Raw genomic sequence first — 21654 nt, forward strand, 5'->3', positions numbered from 1 at the left:
CAATTGCTTATACCCCCACAACAAACAATTTGCTACCATACAGAATAATCAAACATTTCTGCCAGGTTGAAGTTGAAAATTTAAAAAAATACTGATTCGGCCTTGGATTCTTCAATTTATCATCTCAAGAACTGAGGATTTTTGAGTTATAACATTTTCTCATCAATGTATTATCGAGTATAAGCTCTTTTCAAACACATTAGTGGATTCATATATCGTATATACGGCTGTACATAAACGGGAGTTGATATTATTTTCAGTCACCAGTATTTCTATCGAAAAAAATTTATTATTTTTTGCTACCGAAAGCTGAAACGAAATTTTTTAAATATTTTTTTGATTTGCATTCGTTATTGAATAGAATATAACCAAGATACAAGTAACACTATGATATAAAGTAGTAATAATGCAAAATCTAAATAGATACTTAGAGTAGTCATAATCATGTCATTAATAATCCACATTTACCCCCATTTAGAGATTAATGCAATCTTCGAATTAGATATAATAATCTAGTGGAATAAGTTAGTCACAGTCCTTTTTTAGGTGATAGTCAACACTGAAGTATACGAGTAATTACTAGTTAAATATTTTTATCGCTAGTCCTAACTTTGTAAGATAGACTTATTACTTTGACCTAATTAGAGTTCTGAATGATTTATATTACTCAGTTCATTCTTCCATTAAAGTAATTATTCCCTTCAACTTTCTAAGAAGTTCAGAAAAATTCAGCTCTGATTTGGTCATTCACTTCAATGTAACGAAGAATAATACCCCTATCAAAACTATATTTCGATTATTACCTACAGGGAAATCACATTTTTTCAATTCTCCAAAATAATTCTCTTCCTTGGATTAAAATCCAATTTTTACGAAAAATATCAGCTTTAGTTCGGCTTTTATTGGGTGTATTATTCCTCTCAAAGTTTATGATAATTTTGTGCAAAGTTTTGATTCAGTTCGATTTTTTGCTTTTGCAAGCTTTACCGTATATATAATTAGCTGGATGTTCAAACTGTTTAGACTCAGAGTAATCAAAGTAGAAATATTAGTTGAGTAGTTTAACATATCTTGAATTTTTAGAATAAGTGTAGAAATAAAATACATAGTTTCATTTGTAACACTTCTGAAACATGAGAGAGTGACGGAAAGAGGGAAAAATATTCAAAATTGAATGCCTACCTATGAAAAAAATTAAAAAAAAAAATATTAAGTAAAACACAATGATAAACATTCGAGAAAAAACAATTTGAACACCAACTTTTCTCATCCGAGCTCAGACTGTTCTAGATGTGATTATCAGGAAGAAGATGGGAATATGAAATAAATATTTCCGCCATCTTGAGCACTCATTATGCTTTTCTGTCTGTGTTCTTGTGATAGCGATGGGCGTACGCGATAACTAGTTATATACGCAATACGGGTCTGGAATGCGTTATCTCTCAATTTGCTCTAATCTGGTTCCATAAAGCGTCTCAATTTTTATTCACTGCTGATGTGTAAAGAAATGAAGGAATGATTTGACATGGCGAATTGTGAAACTTCTCGGTTGCTGGTTTCTTTTGTTAATAATTTTCTAGATTCTCCTGGGCCCATAACCAATCGAAGGGCCAGGTTTTTCACCGAAATATTCAATTTTCTCATAGGATAGCACAAATTATGACAGCTTTGTCACCTTTCACCACAGAATACTGAAACAAGAGCATTACAGATGAGGGAATTCTTATTTTCATTGGAAAATCAATGAGTTTGAGACTCAAATTTGGTGCATATTTATAATATTTACTTTACTTTCTTTCATTTCGCACCTTTTTTTACCTTTTCAAAAAATTTCAATCAGCTGATCAGGATTTAAAAAAAAAGTAACTAAGTTTCGGATAAGGAATTTTGATCTTCCACCGTATTCATACAGTTGGGAAACACTCTTTGATATATTTTAGAGAATTAAGGAATGGTAAAGTTTCGCTAGAATTTCACCCAAACCCACTTTCGTAGAAAAAATGGCCCCTTTAAAGAGAATAATTCGTTATATCTAAACAAATCAGAAATTCAATGAAAAATATTCGATATGATGGTGCATTGATCAAGAGATTTCTTTGAATTACTTTGCTCTTATGCCAGAGCTGCCACATTTCATCCGCAGTTTTTGGTAGAATCATATCGCAGCTCTACTAACCACTATTCACAGCGTCATTCGAAAGTCAAAATCAAAAATCAATATATATCTATATTTTTCATTATGCTCCAATCAGATATGTACAAAGACAAGTTAAGGAATAAAAAAACGTGTTAAAACTTGTTTCTGTGGCTTTTGGGTAACGCTGTATTATTTCTGCATTGAATACTCAAGAATTTTATTAACCTTCCTTCAGATTCGTAGAAAAGTGTATTTTTATTGTAGAATGCAGAAATAATCCCATTAATTTCCTCAATTATGATTTCAAGTAATAATCTAGTATTTAGCAACTTTTGTTTCGCCATCGCCAAATCATTCTTCATCAGTTGAACTAATCCAAAGATTGCTAAGGGCATCAACTCCCAATATGCTTCTAGACGCTTTACCGGCAGCCGTTTTGGACAAATTTGGATTGATAAGAGGGCTCGTGCTATTGTACATTGCTTCCTATTTCAGGACCTACCTTGCTTCCTTGGACTCTCTTTACTGTTCCTCCATGCTTAACCCTTTTCCTTTCTAACCAAGCCTAACAGCTTCACACATACGTTCCTCCGGATTCTGACCAAAATGCACCCTTCGAATTATGGAGAAAATATTCAACGAATTAGGTATGCTACTTCTTGTGGAAGATATACCGAAGAGATCAGAACACTAAAAAATAATTCATTCATCAACTTAAACCCAAAGTCAACTTAACATTGAAATAATGCTTCAATAATCGATAAAAATAATCTTCATTCATCAATATTACTCATCAGCACAATCTTATTCAAGCCTCTGATCAGCTTCTTCGAGAATATTATACCTTGCTAAAGTTTGTTTTGGGCAGAATCAGAATGCCAAATGCAAATGCTTTTGCAAAGTTTACTCATTGGTTGTGAAAGCACCATTATTTCTGTGGAAGTGTGGTGAAAGATCACGCTATACGAAAAAAGTGGATCTGTTTGTATCAGTGTCTCTGTATATTAACTGGGATGGGTCATCTTGTGGTCTAAAAATAATTATTCCAGAATATTATTCCTGGGAAAAATCATTACTTCCTCCGAAGGGCTGAAAATTTTGTGCCTCCCAAATTGGTCGTTGTGTGTACGCAAATGTGATTATCTGTGCAAAGCTTTAAATATCCAGATTTGAGCTTCAATAAGAATAACTATAGAAGAATATAGATTTCACCAAGTGATTCCTACAAAAACAAACAATGACATCAATGAATAAACAATTGTGCCACCAATGCCTGGTAGGCGGAGTGCCACAAAGGGTAGAAAGATCTCGTGAGAGTTCATCTCTACTACCTACTACTATACTACATTCACATTTATTTTAGCAGCCGGTTGGCCATGAAATAATTTTCTCAAGTTTTTGTAACTAGAACGCAGTAAGGTTAGCACTCATTTGTAAATGTCGTAAGGTACCAATAAATAAATACCTAATTATTATTATTATATCAATGTATTAAGATGAACAGCCACAAATACGCGCCAGTTGTCCTGTTAATTGTTTATTCTTGTGAAATTTTTGTTCAAAGGTGAAGTTCATCTTGACTTGAAACCCTTAATTCCTTTTACTTATATTGATGCAAGATGATTTTTGTTGAAGAATTTAACATTTTTGTAATTATCTGTTAATTCCTTCGGGAGATGCCCATTCCCAACCACTACATGATATGCATTTCATCTTCGGGTTAATATTTTTGAAATCTACAACTGATGTAACGTATTCAAACTCTAGCCAAAGAAGATAACGAACATTAACTGTCCTCAAGCTAGTGCATATTATGATATTATACCATGCAAATAACTGGATTTGGTATGCCTTCAATCAGTTTGTATAAACTTCAATTATGTTCGTCACATATTTTCCGAAGAGATTCGACATTGTGATAAAATACGTGATAACAGAAACTTTTACGTAGAACGGGCAACATAGCGTTGATTTAAAACCCAAAAATGTTTTGACAAGCGTCATAACCCCACATTTTCGTACCATACAGAGTGAAATGTGTCAAATTTCCATGGCTAACCGACTGCTAAAATAAAAGTGAATGCAGTATACCTATACTCCATTCACTACACACCTGGGTAGTCTGTGGTTAGGTCTATATTTGTCGAGAGCAAACTACGTTCGTTGTTAATAGTACCATCGCATTAGCAGTACCCCAAGAAGACGCCGTGGACCGTTAAGACCTCGTGGATTGCCTGGTACTTGGTAATTTGTCGCCATTTGAGGCATCTTCCAGCATGCGAGGGTTTAATCCTGAATAATTCATCAGTAAGGTTAACTCTGACAATTTCTACGACATAAGCACACGATTTTCTTAGCAAATATAAAGGTATATAAGACTTTGACTTTGCCAGTTGGAACCTTACATCATTTCAAATGAGGAGGTTTCATTGAGAAATATACAGATGTGTGCGCCACCTACCGCCAGGTAGACGAATGTGCTACCTAGACTCTGCGTGGTGTCTGTAGATCCCTTTCAAAAGGTTATGAACGCCACGATGTAGAGTCTCCACAAGCCTATCTTCTATTTTATCTGATGTAATACTGTTCCAACACATGCAGTGTTGTTTTTCGTCGGTAGGAATCACTTTGTTAGAAATGATTGTCAGCCCTACTTGTTAAATGCACGACAAACTTTTCAGCCCATAATTGTATACTGCTGAACATTATCCGCTTATCCGTTTGAACAAACCCTCTGAATCTGGTACTACTTGCAGGTTATAGCCATCGTGTCCATCTTGTTTATCGTTCTGTCGACTATCGCGTTAACCCTGAACACTATTCCTAGTTTCCAAGTCAACGACGGACACGGGAACATACAAGATAATCCTCAATTAGCCATGGTAGAGGCTGTTTGCATCACTTGGTTCTCGTTGGAATATATCCTGAGGTTCAGCGCGTCCCCCAACAAGTGGAAATTCTTCAAAGGGGGTCTAAACATTATCGATTTACTCGCCATATTGCCTTATTTCGTATCTCTCTTCCTGCTAGAAACGAACAAAAACGCCACCGACCAGTTCCAAGACGTACGTCGCGTGGTTCAGGTATTTAGGATAATGCGCATACTTCGAATCTTGAAGCTGGCAAGACATTCGACCGGCTTGCAGTCCTTGGGGTTTACCCTGAGGAACTCCTACAAGGAGCTGGGACTCCTAATGCTGTTTCTCGCGATGGGGGTTCTGATCTTCTCCAGCTTGGCGTACTTTGCCGAGAAAGAGGAACACGGCACCAAATTCATCAGCATTCCAGAGACGTTCTGGTGGGCTGGCATTACAATGACCACAGTAGGTTACGGTGACATATACCCAACCACACCTTTAGGGAAGGTAATAGGAAGTGTATGTTGTATTTGCGGTGTACTGGTGATCGCGTTGCCCATTCCTATCATTGTCAATAACTTTGCCGAGTTCTATAAAAACCAGATGCGGCGCGAAAAAGCGCTCAAGAGAAGGGAAGCCCTGGAACGTGCCAAGAGAGAAGGAAGCATAGTTTCCTTTCATCATATCAATTTGCGTGATGCCTTCGCCAAAAGCATGGACCTCATTGATGTTATCGTAGATACAGGTAGGTTAACACGCAATTTTTGCATGTTTATAACTTGTGTGTGTGTGTGTGTTGTTCAGATTGTTGACCGCGGATGATGAATTATGAATTCGGAAGGAAAAAATTTATGCACATTTTCGTATTGGCGCCGAGAACTTAATGATTTCCGTTGGACATTAACTTTCCGACTGACAGGAATAGGAAGCTTTCTTTCTTCGCCCGAACATTAAGTACCAATAACCTCAACTTCATGGGCATAAAATATCGACATTGTATAAATATCTCCTTTCCAAAACTCTCACATCATGTGTACTAATAATAATACCAGTAAAAAGTAGATTTCTTCTCCATAATGAAATATGTAGTAGATACATCTCTGTGGAAGTCTAGAACAACCAATGAGATTAGAAAATTCAAACTTATTCTTAACAGCAACATGAATTTCTGAATAGGCACGATGAAATACAGGGACGATCAAATACAGGGTGTAAATGAATAGCTAAAAAATTTAAGGGATAGGAATCCCGCTTCTGTCTGCTCAAATTAATTTCTGTTAGTTTTCTGGTTTCTAGGAAAAAATTAACAATTGCTTTTCAGGAGCCATCTCAAGGGAGCTGTATCTAAACGGGAGTGCTCAAAAAAAGACCCACACTTTCTTAACAATGAATCCTTTAAATTTTTCGCAACTATTTATTGGCACCCTATATATCGAAAGCGCATTTTTGTTTAATTGACACCAAGCTTAGTGTCAATTTAACAAAAATGTTTCTCTCTCTAAATTCACTTATTAGGTGATGATAATTTTATAATGTAATTAATTGTGTTGGGAGATAATGAAGTCAATTTTCCCAACCTACTTCTATTCCAACTATAACTACATTGGCATTAATTTAACCCTCTAATGCCCAAGTTTTTTTCTGTTTTAAAATTATTTCCGTATAGTTTCAAGTTAGTTTATGTATAATCTACATCTTTTTTTCGCAAATAGTTAAATGATTTACATTAACACCTATTCTCACAAAATGAACCTATACTGAAGGCGGGCATGGGCAGTTGAACTAAACTGCTCACAGGGAATAATTTTGTATCTGTACGGCTAAAGATAGGTGTCAGCATAAACTTAAGATTAGCCGGTTAAACTTAGGTTTATATTCGAGGACCGGCTAAAGTTCGATAAATATTCATCTGCGTCAGGAAATTCCATCTTTAGCCGGCTAATGTGCACATTATCCAAAACGGAACGGCTAAAAATGTAATCGATGGACACGTGGAGGACACGTGATGTCTTTTGAATAGTCGGATAGGAGAAGACGAACGAATGCTATTGTACTGAAGTTTTGTTACATAACGCCCATTGGTTTTCAACATTTGTTTAGGAGATTAATGCTCTTCAAATCGAGCCTTTCTAAAATCAATTCACATACACATTAGGACAATAGGAACGTGGATAGTCAATTGTCCTGTGAAAAACCAGAAATGGCCTCACAAGGAAATGAAATATTAGACATTAGATATAGAATATTTTTTCTGTGAACAAAAGTATATTTTCCCTACCATTCAATAATTGGGTTTATGGAAAAACAATTCCGAAATTGAAACGATCATTTCTAATGTTTCTTTTCAACCTTAATACTTTCGCTAGAATGAACAAAAAAAAGTACATGAACAGGAAAATAGTTGAGAACACGTTTTCTATCTGATTTTGTTGAAAATTTCCTGAAGGATTCATGTGCAGTCATCGTAAATCTTGTCAGCCAAATAGTCCAGTTAGCTACAATCAAGGTTATCCTATATTCGGGGTAACTAAGCGCAGTGGGTAAGTGTGCGCAGTGCGTATATCTCGACTATGCAATGTATGAAAGAGAGGTTCATTTGGGTGAAGCAAGTTCGCAGAATCGCCAAATTAGTTTTTCATAGGAGTGCGCCGTGCCACGTTTCTTTAACTTTTTATTTGCAATCAATAAAATTCACTAGTTTTTTCATTAATTTTTAGCATCTCTGCAAATTCTGCCAGGTCCAAGTTCCGCGTCCCACGGTGTTAAACAATATTTTATTCGATCATGGGCATATTAATCTAAATATATAATAAAAAATTTTAGGTTCTCTTAGCTGCTCAACTCTATAAGAACGTCAGTTCAAATTTTGGCTTACTGGGGCGGGTAAGTGTGCGCATAGATTCATTATATGGGCATTAGTTCAGTGAGGAAGAAATTATGACATTGTTGATTTTCTTGGTTAAGACTCGATCAATATTGTCCTATTTGTTCAGAAAAATATGAAGAGCCACCAACAGGGGAATGTATCAAGTGTTGTGTTGACCAAGAATTGTGGCACGAACAATAATGCAGTGCTTGTAAAAAGGCGCTTCTGTATTGACAATAAACAGCATTTCTCTAATATATTAACATTTTGATGACATTATTTTGTAATTTGTTTTGATTGTGTGGTTCACTAAGCACTGCGTTCACTTAACCCGTGAGGGTGCGCACACTTACCCGCAATACGGGGCATGTGAACGCACTCCGACTTTCTCTATTAAATTCTTTTTTGCGGAAAGAAAACGTTTTTGTTAATTTGTTTTTTGACGTTTTTTTATAGATTAGAAAATTGTCTATCTTATGAATATGTTTCAATTTTCCTAGCTTCAACATTTGAAACAGGGTATGGGTTGAAAGGCAAAAGTGCGCACAGTTGCCCCGAATGACTCTACTACTATATTTATGATGATATTTATTTGACCTTCGGTATTTTGCAAATTATGAATAATAACAAGATGAAAGATACCATTAACTCTACAGTTTTCCTTCACACTCAAAATACCAAAATAGTATGTTCGTCTCAAATTTTGTCATCAGGCATTTAGATTTTTAAATTCGCTAATAATAATGCGTTGAGACACAATAGAAACCAATATATGTTCATTCTCAATTTCTCAACTACTTAACAGCTTTTGTGCTATTAATATGTGAAATTCATACAAAAGATGAATTGCATTAATAGTTAGATTAAATTACTATTTTTTTTACATATTCTTAATTGCCTAAAATTTGCACCCCTCAAGCCTTTCCGATATTTTTCTTCTTTTCTATTAGCTTCTACATTTTTAGCCGATGAGCTGTGGTTACACTTAAGTTTAGCCGGCTAAAGATAGGAGAAACTAACATTAGCCAATACCCGAAGCTAAACCTAAGTTTAGCCGGCTAATCTTAAGTTTATGTTCGCACCTATCTTTAGCCGTAACATATCCACTTATATGCAACCAGTCTCAAGGCGGAATTGGGTATTAGAGGGTTAAATGGACGAACATTTCAAAACATCTACCTTCACAGGTAAATAGTTCAAAAACGAATTGAGGAGGAAATTCAAAAAGACCTGCATTCTACATCAGGTCTGCTGTCTATACTCATTGATGGTTTTTTCGATAATTAGCCCACAAACAAGGTTGCCTAATTGAAATATCACATAAAATATTCTCAATGAATCCTCCATTTCAGGGATGTCTTTTGATCTTACACGTAGATGAATTCTGAAAGGCATATATGGTGGTATTGAGTGACATAACATTTGAAAGGTATTCCAATTCTCCTCAGGTGCATGCTGAAAATGTTTTATCATGCCCTAAAATTCATATGAGAAACGTGTCGGAAATTTAGATGGAATACATCGAGCAAGAGAGTTCATTATTCGAATGAAGTTTTCAAATGGGACTCATTCATTTACATGGGGGGATCCAATCCTCCTGAAGATCTGAGAGAAGTAAATGACTCAAGATCGTGACACTCAATCTTATTCTGATTTCTTGCACAGGCAATTCCACCATATCCTCAGAATTGATTTCAAGGTATAACTGAAAAATTTCAACAAGTAACCGAAGAGAATTGAAATAATTATCAAATCAAAGGCCACTTTTTGTGTCTTTGCACCAACTTATATGCTGAGGGGGTTTCTTCCCACTTAAGTGGGATGATCCTTCGTATTAATGGGTTAATAATCAGTAATGATCTTTTTTTGGAAGAATGAAAAAATACTGCATAAACCGATGAAGTAGACTCTGAAAATAATCATACTACAAATCTATTTATTCATTTAACAGTACAGCAAAATAGGCGACTTGAACAATTTAAATGCAAGTGTCAAACCAGTTGAAGGTTCATATCGATTTCAGCAAACGGTCAATAAAACGATATGTTCTAAGATATAAACATAATAGTTGGGGAGCCGACAATGCAAAATCGGGATTTACTCGAGCGTCGTGGAGAGCTAGTGGATTTTGAAGATTAGATGGTAGAAAGAAAAAAAATTCTATGATGTATACACTTTCGTCGATGGGGAAGGCGTTTGCAGGTTTTCAAAGATGTAAAAAAAATCGTCGTGTCAGAATAAGATACTCTATATGCCCTACGAGTCACTGAAAATTTGTAGAAAATGTTATGCTCTACAACTTTTATATTGTATGCGAAGGCAATTTGAAGCCCAGGAGAGGAGATAATTAAAAAAAAATGATTTTTGTGACCTTTATGGCCAATTTTCATTGTGTCGGTTTGCTTCAACTGTCAGATTATATTTTTCCGTCATCCTTGAATAATTATTAGCTTCAAAATAAGAGAAAAAGCTACCGCGCTCGAGAATGTACACGAGACGTTTTATTTGTAAGTTTGGCGCCCTCTCGCACATTTTCGTCAAGCTTGAATTGTCAGATTAAGAGAATGTATACATCTCAACATGTAATTATAACCATATACATATATCTTATTCTGACACGCTTGAGTATGTACCTACAATGATCTTTTTTTTTTACTATTCTGGCAGGCAGTCCTAGACAGGGTTCAAGGTATCTCCCCTTATTAATATAAGATAAAATTATTCAACACGCTCGAGTAAATCCCGAATTTCCCTCTTGTGCTCCCCAACTATAAATGAATTGAGGATAAATTAGCTAGAATGTGAGAGCGTTTAGCTAAGGACGGCCACTTAACGCCTGCGGCAGAGGCAATCTAGTACATAGTAAATCGTAGATCCTTAGATCTGTAAGAAGTCGGCACATCTCTAGACATATAAGCAAGAGCAGTTACCATGTCGGCGCTATGAAATAACAGAGCTCCTTGACTTCTGCTATTCGTTAATGGGGCAGTTTCATCGTCATATTAGTTCAGCAAAGACTAAACGACTTCAGATTGTGGATTTCGTGTATAGATACCACAGGCTGACAGTTCCTTGTGTAGAGAAGCGCCACCTAGACCTCATTTAGGATTAACGCTACTAGATTGCTTCTGCAGCAGGCGTACTAGTAGCCGACCAGAGACTATATTATTATTCCTTCCCTTGCAAATTGAACCCTGCTTCTAACCACCAACTAACCAGTACGCCTGCGTGACACAATCTCTTCTTCTGCAGGTGAAACACACGCACTCCTCGGTAAAAGAGAGGATAATCGCAGTTTCTCGTAATGCAAATTAGGAAAAACGATGGCATGCTTGCTTTTACGTTTTCGATAAAGAAAATAGCACGAATTTCGCATGAAGCCTTTCATCGGTTTGTCATGCTTTGCTCGTAACAGAACCGGGAACGAAAGAGATGAACTTGATGGACCTCTATATTACTAGGGCACAATATGTCGCACACAGATGGAAATAGCACGGAGGGGGAGAGCATGGGCGGCGGGCGCAATCCCGCCCAGACGGGGGCCGGCTGCTTCAGGAACTTCGATCACTTTCCTAACCGTCATCGCCGAAGAAATTCTTCCACGTTAACTCCATGTCTTCCAACGAACGAGGGGTTGCCGGTGCCAATATCGCCGTCTTCGCAGAGGAGGCTGTTCGACACACCGCCCGCTAACGAGCTGGAGCTGCAGCAGCCGATGGCGCCTCTGGCCCAAGACGAGACTCAGTTCTTGGTGCAGACGCCCAAAGGTTATATTTCGCCAGGGGTAAGTGGATTTGTTATGGAGCTTTTTATTCTTGGTTGCGTCAATGAGATCCTCTGTGAGTTGTGTACCTCCTTTTTTATATTTTTTGTTGTATCAGGAAATAATACTGCAGAAAAATAGTCAATGAGGATGACTGGTATTTTAAAATACATTCAAAGTTACTTATAGAAATAGTAATTTTGCTCGAGTATCGAAAAAGTTCCTTAAATAGCCGTATGGCACTCTGAAAAAATATATAAATAATTAAAACTATATGGTTGCCCCTTTGTAGTAATGCTAAAAAACTACAGCCACAATCGATAAATAATCTTTCGAATCGCCTTTAAATTAAAAAAATCAATGAGAAAATTCATCGCGCTTTTGGTTGGTACCCATTATACAGGGTAATCCAACAGTGTTCGATTTGGTCTAGGAGAATCACTCAACTTTGGCTAAAACCGACACTCGCACAAGCTAAAATCATTTTTCAGTTTATAGGGTGATCCCAAAATGGTGAAGCACGATGCCACCCTTCTTTCTCAAATAGTGATGCTCAATTTTTATATTATATTCTGAGTCTACTTGAAACTCTTAAAGTTGTGGAGCCCACTATGCTAAATCGGGATTTACTCGAGCATTGTGGAGATCTAGTGATGGTGAGATGGTAGAGAGAAAAAAAGATTCTATGATGTATGCATTTTCAGCAATGGAGAAAGCGTCTGCAGGTTTTCGAAGATGTAAGAAAGAATCGTCAGTCAGATTAAGATACTGTAGATATATGCCCTATACGTGTCTTTGATAATAAATTCATGTTAATCTGACAGTTTTCGTGGTAGGGCTAGCCGTACGGAAGAGTTGAAAATGTAAAAAACAAAAGTTTCTTCCCAAATAAAGCTACTATTCAAGAGATTGACAATTCGGACGTGACGCAAGTTCACAGCAGTCCTTTGAAAATGATCTGACACTAATCAAGGGGGGGTTTTCTCAATCTGGCAGTTTGAAGATGATAACAATGCATTTTTCTAATTATCTCCTTTTGTGTACCTCTAATCGTTCCCGTATGCATCATGAATGTTGTAGATAATATATTTCTATACAACTTTTGTCTGAAACAATCTTACATACTCTTAACCGATTTCGAGCTAGAGGGTGATGAGGGCGAGGAGCTTAGCCATACATGCGAAAAGGCAAGGTCAATGTAGGATCCCAGTCTAATGTAGGTACATTCATCGCTATATAATTATCTCGAAAACGTTTGAAGGTAGAAAAAATTGCTTCGGAATTTGTAGAAAATGTACAATACAAGTTTTATAATGAATGCGAAAACAATTAGAAGCCCAGAGGATAGGAGATAATTCGAAAAAACTGATTTTTGTGACCTTTATGGCCGATTTTCATTGTTTCGTCTTGCTGAAAATGTCAGGTTATATTTTTTCCGTTATTCTTGAATCATTAGCTTCACACATTTTCGTCAAGCTTATATTGTCAGTTTAAGAGAATGTATACTTTTCAACATGTTATTGATCACATTTATCTGACACGCTAGACCTAGAGTATTGAAATGATCGTTTTTTCACTATTCTGACTGGCTGTCCTAGATAATTTCCCCTATATACAGGTCTCTTTTGGTAGAGGTACTCTACAGGGCTACAGGGTTCAAGGTCTCCCCTTATATTAATCTGACACGAATCTCGAATTTCCCTCTTTGGCTCCCCAACTATTATTTCGAAATAACAAAATTGCCATACATTATCTGTGTCATTACTGCCATTTTGACGTAGGCCACTTTTACAACAAATTTTATGGTTATGACGGTTTCAAATAAAGATCATATGTGGTCTTGGCCGTACGTCAAAAAAACACACAAATAAATTATGACAGGTGGGCTATTTCGAAATCAGAATTTCATGCAGATTCCGAATATGATATAAAAATTAGTTATTCTTATTTGAAAAAGCAGAAAATATCTTGTTCCACCAGTTTCACCCTAAAGTTAGAATCATTCTCCTCGTCCAAACTTTCTGAGAGTTATCGACCGATCAAGCACTGTTGACTCACCCTGTATATTCAGTTAAAGCTGAGAAATTTGAAAAGTCGTGGCGTCACGAAAAATATACTCAAAATAACATTATCGGCCATCGGAAAATGGATGACAAAATAAGGAAAAAAATTTAGTAATAAACAAAGAAAACAAAAATGAAATAAAACAGAAAATAAGAAAGTATAACTGTACATGATAAGAGAATCACGATTTTAATAGTGAAAGCGAAATCTGGAATATCCATTTTTAGCCAACAATTTAAACCCAAGTGATCTCAACCAAACCCAAGTGATTATTTGAGGAGAAGGTCTATGACGGAATTCAATGTCAACAGTTTAGTCCACTAGCAGATTTGTATTAATCAATTGCTTTAATAAGATTCACAGTTACCGCAAAAGTTGATTCAGAATATCAATAAAAATAAATGGATATCTACAAGTAAAATTACGAGTTTACATTTATTTTATACAATTGAAAAACCATTCAAAATATTGACAACTCTGGTCTAAAATAACATTCGGGTAAAATTAAAAAGCAACTCTTCCCAGAAAAATTTCTGAATATTTTTCTTTCGGAGATATCGAAATTTGAAAAAACGAACTTTTTCTCCTTCCTCCAGTATGAATTTGGGTTATCCCAAATACTCTGCTGAAAAATTAATAGGGATCACGTATAAATATTCGGGGCTTCCTACAATGGATTATTGGTCAATAACCCTCACAAAGAATATTATTGGTCTCAATCTACATTCCTTATGGAAATACATCGATATATTTCATTAGGGGATGGAGTTGAGAGAGACAGCTTATATTTATTTTCCATATCAAATGAACAATCAGAAAATTAAAAAAAAATTTCATCTGACAAGAAGAGAAGACATCATATCTGAAATCATTCCACAGTCAAAAACCAATTGAATTTCACTCCGCCAGAATATTTTGATAATATTCACATTTCGATAACAATCTGGCCTGCATAAAAAATTATTTTGAAACCTAATTGCAGAATTCGCATCGAACAATAATGCAATTCAATATCTCATATGCTCTATTGGTATCTTCCTATAAATAATACACTGATGTTCAGTCATAAAATCTAAAAATAACTTTTGATCATGAGCAGCATGTTGATTTTACATCATGTGTTCATTTCTGAATTCCATTTAAATGCCATCTTGAAATGATAAAAAAATATTTGTTAGATGTCGATCTACACAACTCGAAAGTTTAGAAGAACTGAAAATATCCGTAAAAATTGGTTTTGTTCCTTTTGATCAACTTCAAAAAACAAATCAGCACTCAATATACCAAATCTAAGCAAATCGATAAGGAATGCCTAGTTATTGTATCTTGTAAATAAAATGTAGGAAACATAGTGGGCTAATGTCTATGCCAAATGAAAATCTTATTTCAAAGCTATAAGTTTCATTTATATGTAAACTGAATTCCTGTAGTTAAAAGAGAGTTATTAGTGAGATAAAGAAATAAATGTGGCCTTCAGTATTCACCAAACATGAATCAAGTTTACTTCGTCAAAACAAGTTGAAAAATAGAATCATCCAATGCCTCTGATCCATAATTAATTCGAATAATTTTGTTGTTTTCTATTAAACACATGGTGATTCAGATTTTGAAAACTGGGAAGCTCTGGTCTGTAGGAGAATAAAATTAGGAAATCGGAATTCCAAACAGAACGCACCATCTTGTCAAAAAAAAAAATCTTGTTACTAGTTATCAAAAATGGCATGTTGTAGTTAGAGCATCATGTTCATTAGAATCGGTTACGTCCAAGCATTTGCAGAAAATATACAATCACTACCAGAAGATAAGTAAATTTTATGAAAAAAAATCTTAAAACACCACTTCCAGAAGGTGACAGGAGGAAAAAAACTGATACAACGAAATCATAGTCATCTGTAAATATTATCGAATAAAGCCTTTATCCAATATCCATATCAATGTCCATGTATATTTATGTTATGTGATCTATATAAAGCCTGAGCTATGCATTTGTTGTCTGTATTATAGGCTGACAGCAAACAATCAGATTCCATAAAGAAGACAGAGAAAATTGAAGAAATGCCTAGCGAATTCGAATGTTGCTTTTGCACCTCGAAGGTAGTATCACCTTCTTTCTAATCATCCACAGTGCTTAGATCATCATGCTTAGATATTTACTTAGAAGAAGTACTAACAAGCCTTTCCCTCACAAAACAAAAGCGTTCCTATTATTAATCGATTATTTGAGAAGATTCCATAGTTTTATCCTGGCTTTTCACAGTGTTTCCCTCAAAGGAAGACCTCACAGTAACTTCAGGACTTTAGGAAAACTACAATCATTTCGTAATATCAATATAACGAAAAAATATTGTCAAATATTTATTTTGGTTGAACGAAAATAAATAAGTTTGGCTACATAATGTACTTATGGAATCTTCATAAGAAAACGATAATTAGTCAAATTTCGAAAATTTAGTACATACAACCTTTCAAATAGCTAGTAGGTACATAATAATCTTCTTTGTGAAATCTTCCAAGTTGATACTTCTATTTCCGATTGTCACACGGATTCTGTCAGTACCTCCTTATGTACATCTTGAGTTGGAAATGCACGCAACAACCATTTCAAAAAAACATAAATAATTCATACTTAATAGAAATGTTCACCCTGCGTTCTTGGCATGTTCTAACTATAGCATTGCATGTGCACTGGCTCTATTGTAAAACTGTCCCGCTTTTTTAGCTTCACATGGTGGGATGAGGAGTTTTAGTGATGAGAAGGTGTAAAGAAAATCGGAAATAAAAAAATTAAAAGTGGTAATTTTTTTGTCGCACATACAATTGGGAGATAATGCTATAGCACTATAGGAGGGGAGAAAATGCTAGAGGAGAGGACATAATGCAATAGGAGGGGAGATATGAAGGATATGCAGCAAATATTTTAGAAATTTCGAAAAGAATAAGATTTCAAAATAATTTATAGGTCAATATTATTGGAAAGGTTATAGAAAGTGGTATTTTAGCCAACGAAATCGATAAAAATAGTTTTTTGCTGATTCGGAATTCTAGCAAACTTTTACCTAGATAGGTACAACCAACCATTATAGCAGGAAAACCATTTTGTTTCTATAGGGCTCATATAAAAAAAATTAATAAATTTTAATATTTCTCTTTTTAGGGAACATGTTCAAACGGTTAAATTCTAAATACTCATTTGTATTCGCTTTCTTGTTATTCATTCAGAGTTTTCGAGTTCCTTTCTGTCACTTATTCGGTTTTTATCATAATATGATTAGGTTTTTATAACAATAGTACCTATATCAGTATCCTGTGTAGAAGTAGAAATTGACGACCCTATCAAAATACTCAGTTTCAACGATTGGATATTTGCTGATTAAAGTCGGAAAAGTAGAAAGCAGAAAGTCATTTTTCTCAGTTGATACTTTTCCAAGGCTTTTTTTTTGTGCTTAGGATTTTGTGGATATAGGTCCTGCATTGACAGCTCTTCTATTTAATTATTTCAGTTAAGGATTTCCCAACTCAGAATTCTTTTGTTAGAAATAAAGATGTGCAATTGAAATCCTCAAATTTTTTCCGATTCCTCAGTTTCAAATGTTGTTTGTATTAAGTCAGCTTCGATAAAATTTACGACAGCTATACTGCATTCACATTTATTTTAGCAGTCGGTTGGCCATGGAAATTTGACACATTTCACTCTGTATAGTACGAAAATGTGGGGTTATGACGCTTGTCAAAACATTTTTGGGTTTTAAATCAACGCTATGTTGCCCGTTCTACGTAAAAGTTTCTGTTATTACGTGTTTAATCACAATGTCGAATCTCTTCGGAAAATATGTGAATTGAAGTTTACACAAACTGATTGAAGGCATACCAAATCGAGTTATTTACATGGAAAATACAAGAGATCAGTATAATATCATAATATGCACTAGCTTGAGGAGAGATAATGTTCGTTATCTTCTTTGACTAAAGGTTGAATACGTTACATCAGTTGTAGATCTCAAAAATTTTAACCCGAAGATGAAATGCATACGATGCAGTAGTTGGGAATGGGCATCTCTCGAAGGAATTAACAGATAATCACAAAAATGTTAAATTCTTGAACAAAAATCATCTTGCATCAATTGAAGTAAAAGGAATTGGAGGAAGTTTCAAGTCAAGATGAACTTGAACCTTGAATTTTCACATGAATAAAAAATTAACAGGACAACTGGCTCGTATTTGTGGCTGTTCATCTTAATACATTGATATAATAATAATAATTAGGTACTTATTGGTACCTTAAGACATTTACAATGTATGGGACAAGTCGAATGAAAAATAGAAAAATCAATTATCGGAAACTTATTCTACGATGACATTCATCGAAAATCCTGTAGAAAACTTTTCGCATCAATTCACTCAAACATAAAATTCTCAAAAGCCGCCACTCTTTTGGGTCTCCCAATAGAAGGAAATTCTTTGTTATCCTCTTCATTCACAATCTTTCTGATTGTGGAAATATTCAGCTGAAATATAAGTCGTTTAGATTCAGATGAAACATTATATAAATTCTCTTACATTGAATATGTTCGCTACCGTCTGACGTATTGTGGATCTTAGAATGTCGGGCTATAACTATTTGAATGAGCGGAACTGAATTCTAAATAGCACTTCCTGAAACCCTGTCTTTTCTCTCTTTCAAACACTTTCGGCATTTTCGTAATGAAAATTGATATTAGTTGTGGCAACGGCGTTATGACATTAACGACATTTCATGAGTGCCAACCTTACTCCGTTCTAGTTACAAAAACTTGAGAAAATTATTTCATGGCCAACCGACTGCTAAAATAAATATGAATACAGTATACGCTGCTATATTTCTACTTCAATTCAATTGTTCGGATTTTCCACTTCAGGATTTCTTCGTAAAACGTACGAACAGCAAAGATTCGATGAATTCCAGTTCAAATCATGGTGCCGACTAAAAACTATAAACCCTGAGGAACACAAAGAGCCCATCCGCACCCTTCGAAACTCGTCAATAGACTCTGACGCACCCTGTATATTCAATATGAAAAAATTCGTTAAAGTAGAAATGAATAATTCGAAAATACTGAATGAAATTTCGACTTGGTCTGTTGAAGTTATGATTTGATTTATGCGAATATTAATTTCGACCAGTTCGTTTTCCGTTGGAGAACACATGTATATCTGGCGATATTGTGGTTTCACCTAGTCAAAATAGACTCGATACATCTGATAATGTTAAAAATTGTGGGAGGACATCTCCCACATTTATTTGAAAACATAAAATCGTATATCCTGAATGTTCAGCACTCTGTGCCAAAAAAATGTTGAAATCTTGCTAATATTATCTGAACAAAGGAATACACTTTTTATCGAAAATCAGTGTAGAGCGTCATTGCATTAGATTACTCAAATGTGAACAAGACAATGTTAACTGATTAGTTTCACTCATCTCCAGTCCACGTAAGAAGAGAATTATTCTATCTGAAGTAAATTGACCTCAGATAGATAGTTCTCGATAAGACCCGAGATTCAAAATTACTCTAAAATAGTCTTACCAAGTATTCATAACGATGAAAAATATATAAATTATTCTCTACTCCAAACAAGAGTCATGATGAAAGTTCAGCACACATTTCACATTTCTGATAGTGCTCCAAGAAGTGACTGATTTCGTATACCTACATAAAATAAACCTCAAATGCAACACCTCAGTATCACTGCAGGGACAATTTCTACCAGTACTAGTGGATGATAACAAAAAGAGTTGTCGAATTGGGCTAAAAGGGATATCTGAAGCACTGAATATTTCATACTAACGCGTTCATCATATAGTTCACGTCAATTTGGACATGAGAGGAATTGCTGAAAAATGGATCCCCAAATGCTTGAATGTTGAACAAAAGCGTGCGAGGGAAGAAGCATCGCCTTCGATCTGTGCTCCATTTGAAAACGATGTATACTTCTTAAACCGAATTGTTACTATGGATGAGACTTGGGTACATTTCTACGATCCAGAAACCAAGCAACAATCGATGGAATGGCGACAATCTGGTTCTCCAAGACCTAAGAATTTCGTGTCCAAAAATCTGCTGGAAAAGTTCTTGCTGCAGTTTTTTGCGATTGCCATGGAGTTATCATGATTGATTTTTTGGATAAGGGTAGAACAATAACCGCAGATTACTATTCGACATTACTGACCACTCTACGGGAAAAATTGAAGAGAAAAAACTCGGAAACCTATCCAAAGGTGTTTTGTTTTTGATCCTGCACACAAATCTTATGTTGCTATGCAAAAAATTCTCGTGATTTAGTGTTTGAATTACTAGAACAACCCCCCTTATTCACCAGATTTGGCTCTATCCGACTATAATCTCTTTCCTCAACTGAAAAAAAGTTTTAAAGGTCGTAAATTTTCTTTCAACGAGGATGTAGGTAATAAGAGCTGTGGAGGTGTGGTTTGCAGAACAAGAAAAAACATTTTTTTTTTAAATGTCTAGAGACGTTGCAGGTTCACCATACTACATGTATCCAATTAATAGGAGAATTAATAAAATTGAAATTTTGTTTGGTTCTATAGTGGGCTTAGAATTTTCCTCGTATGCGTGGTTATATCTCTCTGAATAAAAGCAGTCACCAAAGAGGCGTTTGAATATTGTTGAGGTTTAGGTGAACAAAATTAATAGTGCCTGTTAAGACAACCCAAAGGACACTAAACAAGTGATTCGATCCAATCCTCAAAAGGATTCAGGAAGAAGAAATCGACATTTTATTAGAAAATATGCCCTTACGACTTGGTGCTTGAATTGAGACAACAAGTGGAAATACAGAACTCCCGAGACGTGCATATTTCACTTCCAACACTTTATAAACTTGCTTCAATAAACTGAATAGATTCCTCGAAAACTTTCTTCTACCAAGTTCTGGACGATTGCATGTAGGTTCAATCTGACGATCAAATCTCAAATTCCCGTTCTCTCGTATCGATCCATCCACAGAAAACGTTCAAAATCCATGAATTTTCCATCATTCTCCGATTTCCTTCGACCTCTGTCGTTTTTTACCGATCGGTAATTAAAGTAGTACACACAATCCTATCGCTTTATTGGAATTTTCCCCCTCCGATCTTGAAGAAAACCCATTACGACGGCTATCAATCCCAAACTACCATCGTTAAAGTACATTGTTCCAGTCTAATTGAACCCATAACTTCATTGAACCAATATCTGCTGAGGCATCGTCAAAGGAGATGAAATTATTTGCATAGAACGTCCGAATTGTTTTTTAATGAAATAATCACAATTCATAGAAAAAAAATTGTTGAATCCAGAATGTGAACTTTTGAAAAGTTTGCTCTTTCTTCCCTGTAAAATATTGAACCAAAATTGGTTCTGACTTCTAAGTCAGATGTCAGATATAATGCTTTTGAAAAAAATTGTATAGGAGGGAATGCTGGAACATTTTTGGACATCTTCTGAAATTGACAGTGGCTTACGAGTCACAGATACATTCACTACCTTGAGCTCTTGATATAAAGAATATAATTTATTCATATCATTCATCATCAGTTATAGGAATTTATGAAAAAAAAAGCGGTTGCGGGACTCCTCTCATGGCTTTTCGGTGTTTGTAAGTTTGTGCTAACCGTGTTGTGTTCAAAATCAAGAATTAACCTTGTCTGTACAAAATCACACTGATGGCTTGCAGGAATCTAAACTGAGGAGCTGCCGAGGAGAATGTAGACCACTCCGCTTCAATAGTGTGTAGTTCCTCAGTTAGACACAGGTGAGTTGCCACCTTGACACATTCAACTGGAAGTCAATCGAGATCTATCAAATTTCAATTATTTATCGAGAGCTTTTTGCGGTTTCTTCTACTGACAGTTAATGCTATCCTCTTTCTATATCGTGAATTTGTGGCAGAACGGTGTTCCGAAAATGTGAAGAAAAAATACGAAAAA

General features: G+C 35.4%; 1 protein-coding gene across 5 annotated transcripts in view; it reads left to right on the forward strand.

Annotated features, from left to right (window-relative positions):
• The window catches only part of LOC123323024 (potassium voltage-gated channel protein Shab), a 167066-nt gene that overhangs the window by 104583 nt on the left and 40829 nt on the right, over window positions 1-21654 (forward strand). For 4 of the 5 annotated variants that reach the window (XM_044911214.1, XM_044911212.1, XM_044911215.1 and 1 more), the window contains exons 4-6: window positions 4894-5740; window positions 11323-11645; window positions 15693-15782. In XM_044911214.1, the coding sequence (XP_044767149.1) occupies window positions 4894-5740; window positions 11323-11645; window positions 15693-15782 (1260 nt within the window). The remainder of the gene's footprint in view (window positions 1-4893; window positions 5741-11322; window positions 11646-15692; window positions 15783-21654) is intronic. The other variant, XM_044911216.1, reaches the window with a different exon arrangement.

The sequence above is a fragment of the Coccinella septempunctata genome, chromosome 1 (assembly GCF_907165205.1).
Source record: "Coccinella septempunctata chromosome 1, icCocSept1.1, whole genome shotgun sequence".
Lineage (NCBI taxonomy): Eukaryota > Metazoa > Arthropoda > Insecta > Coleoptera > Coccinellidae > Coccinella > Coccinella septempunctata.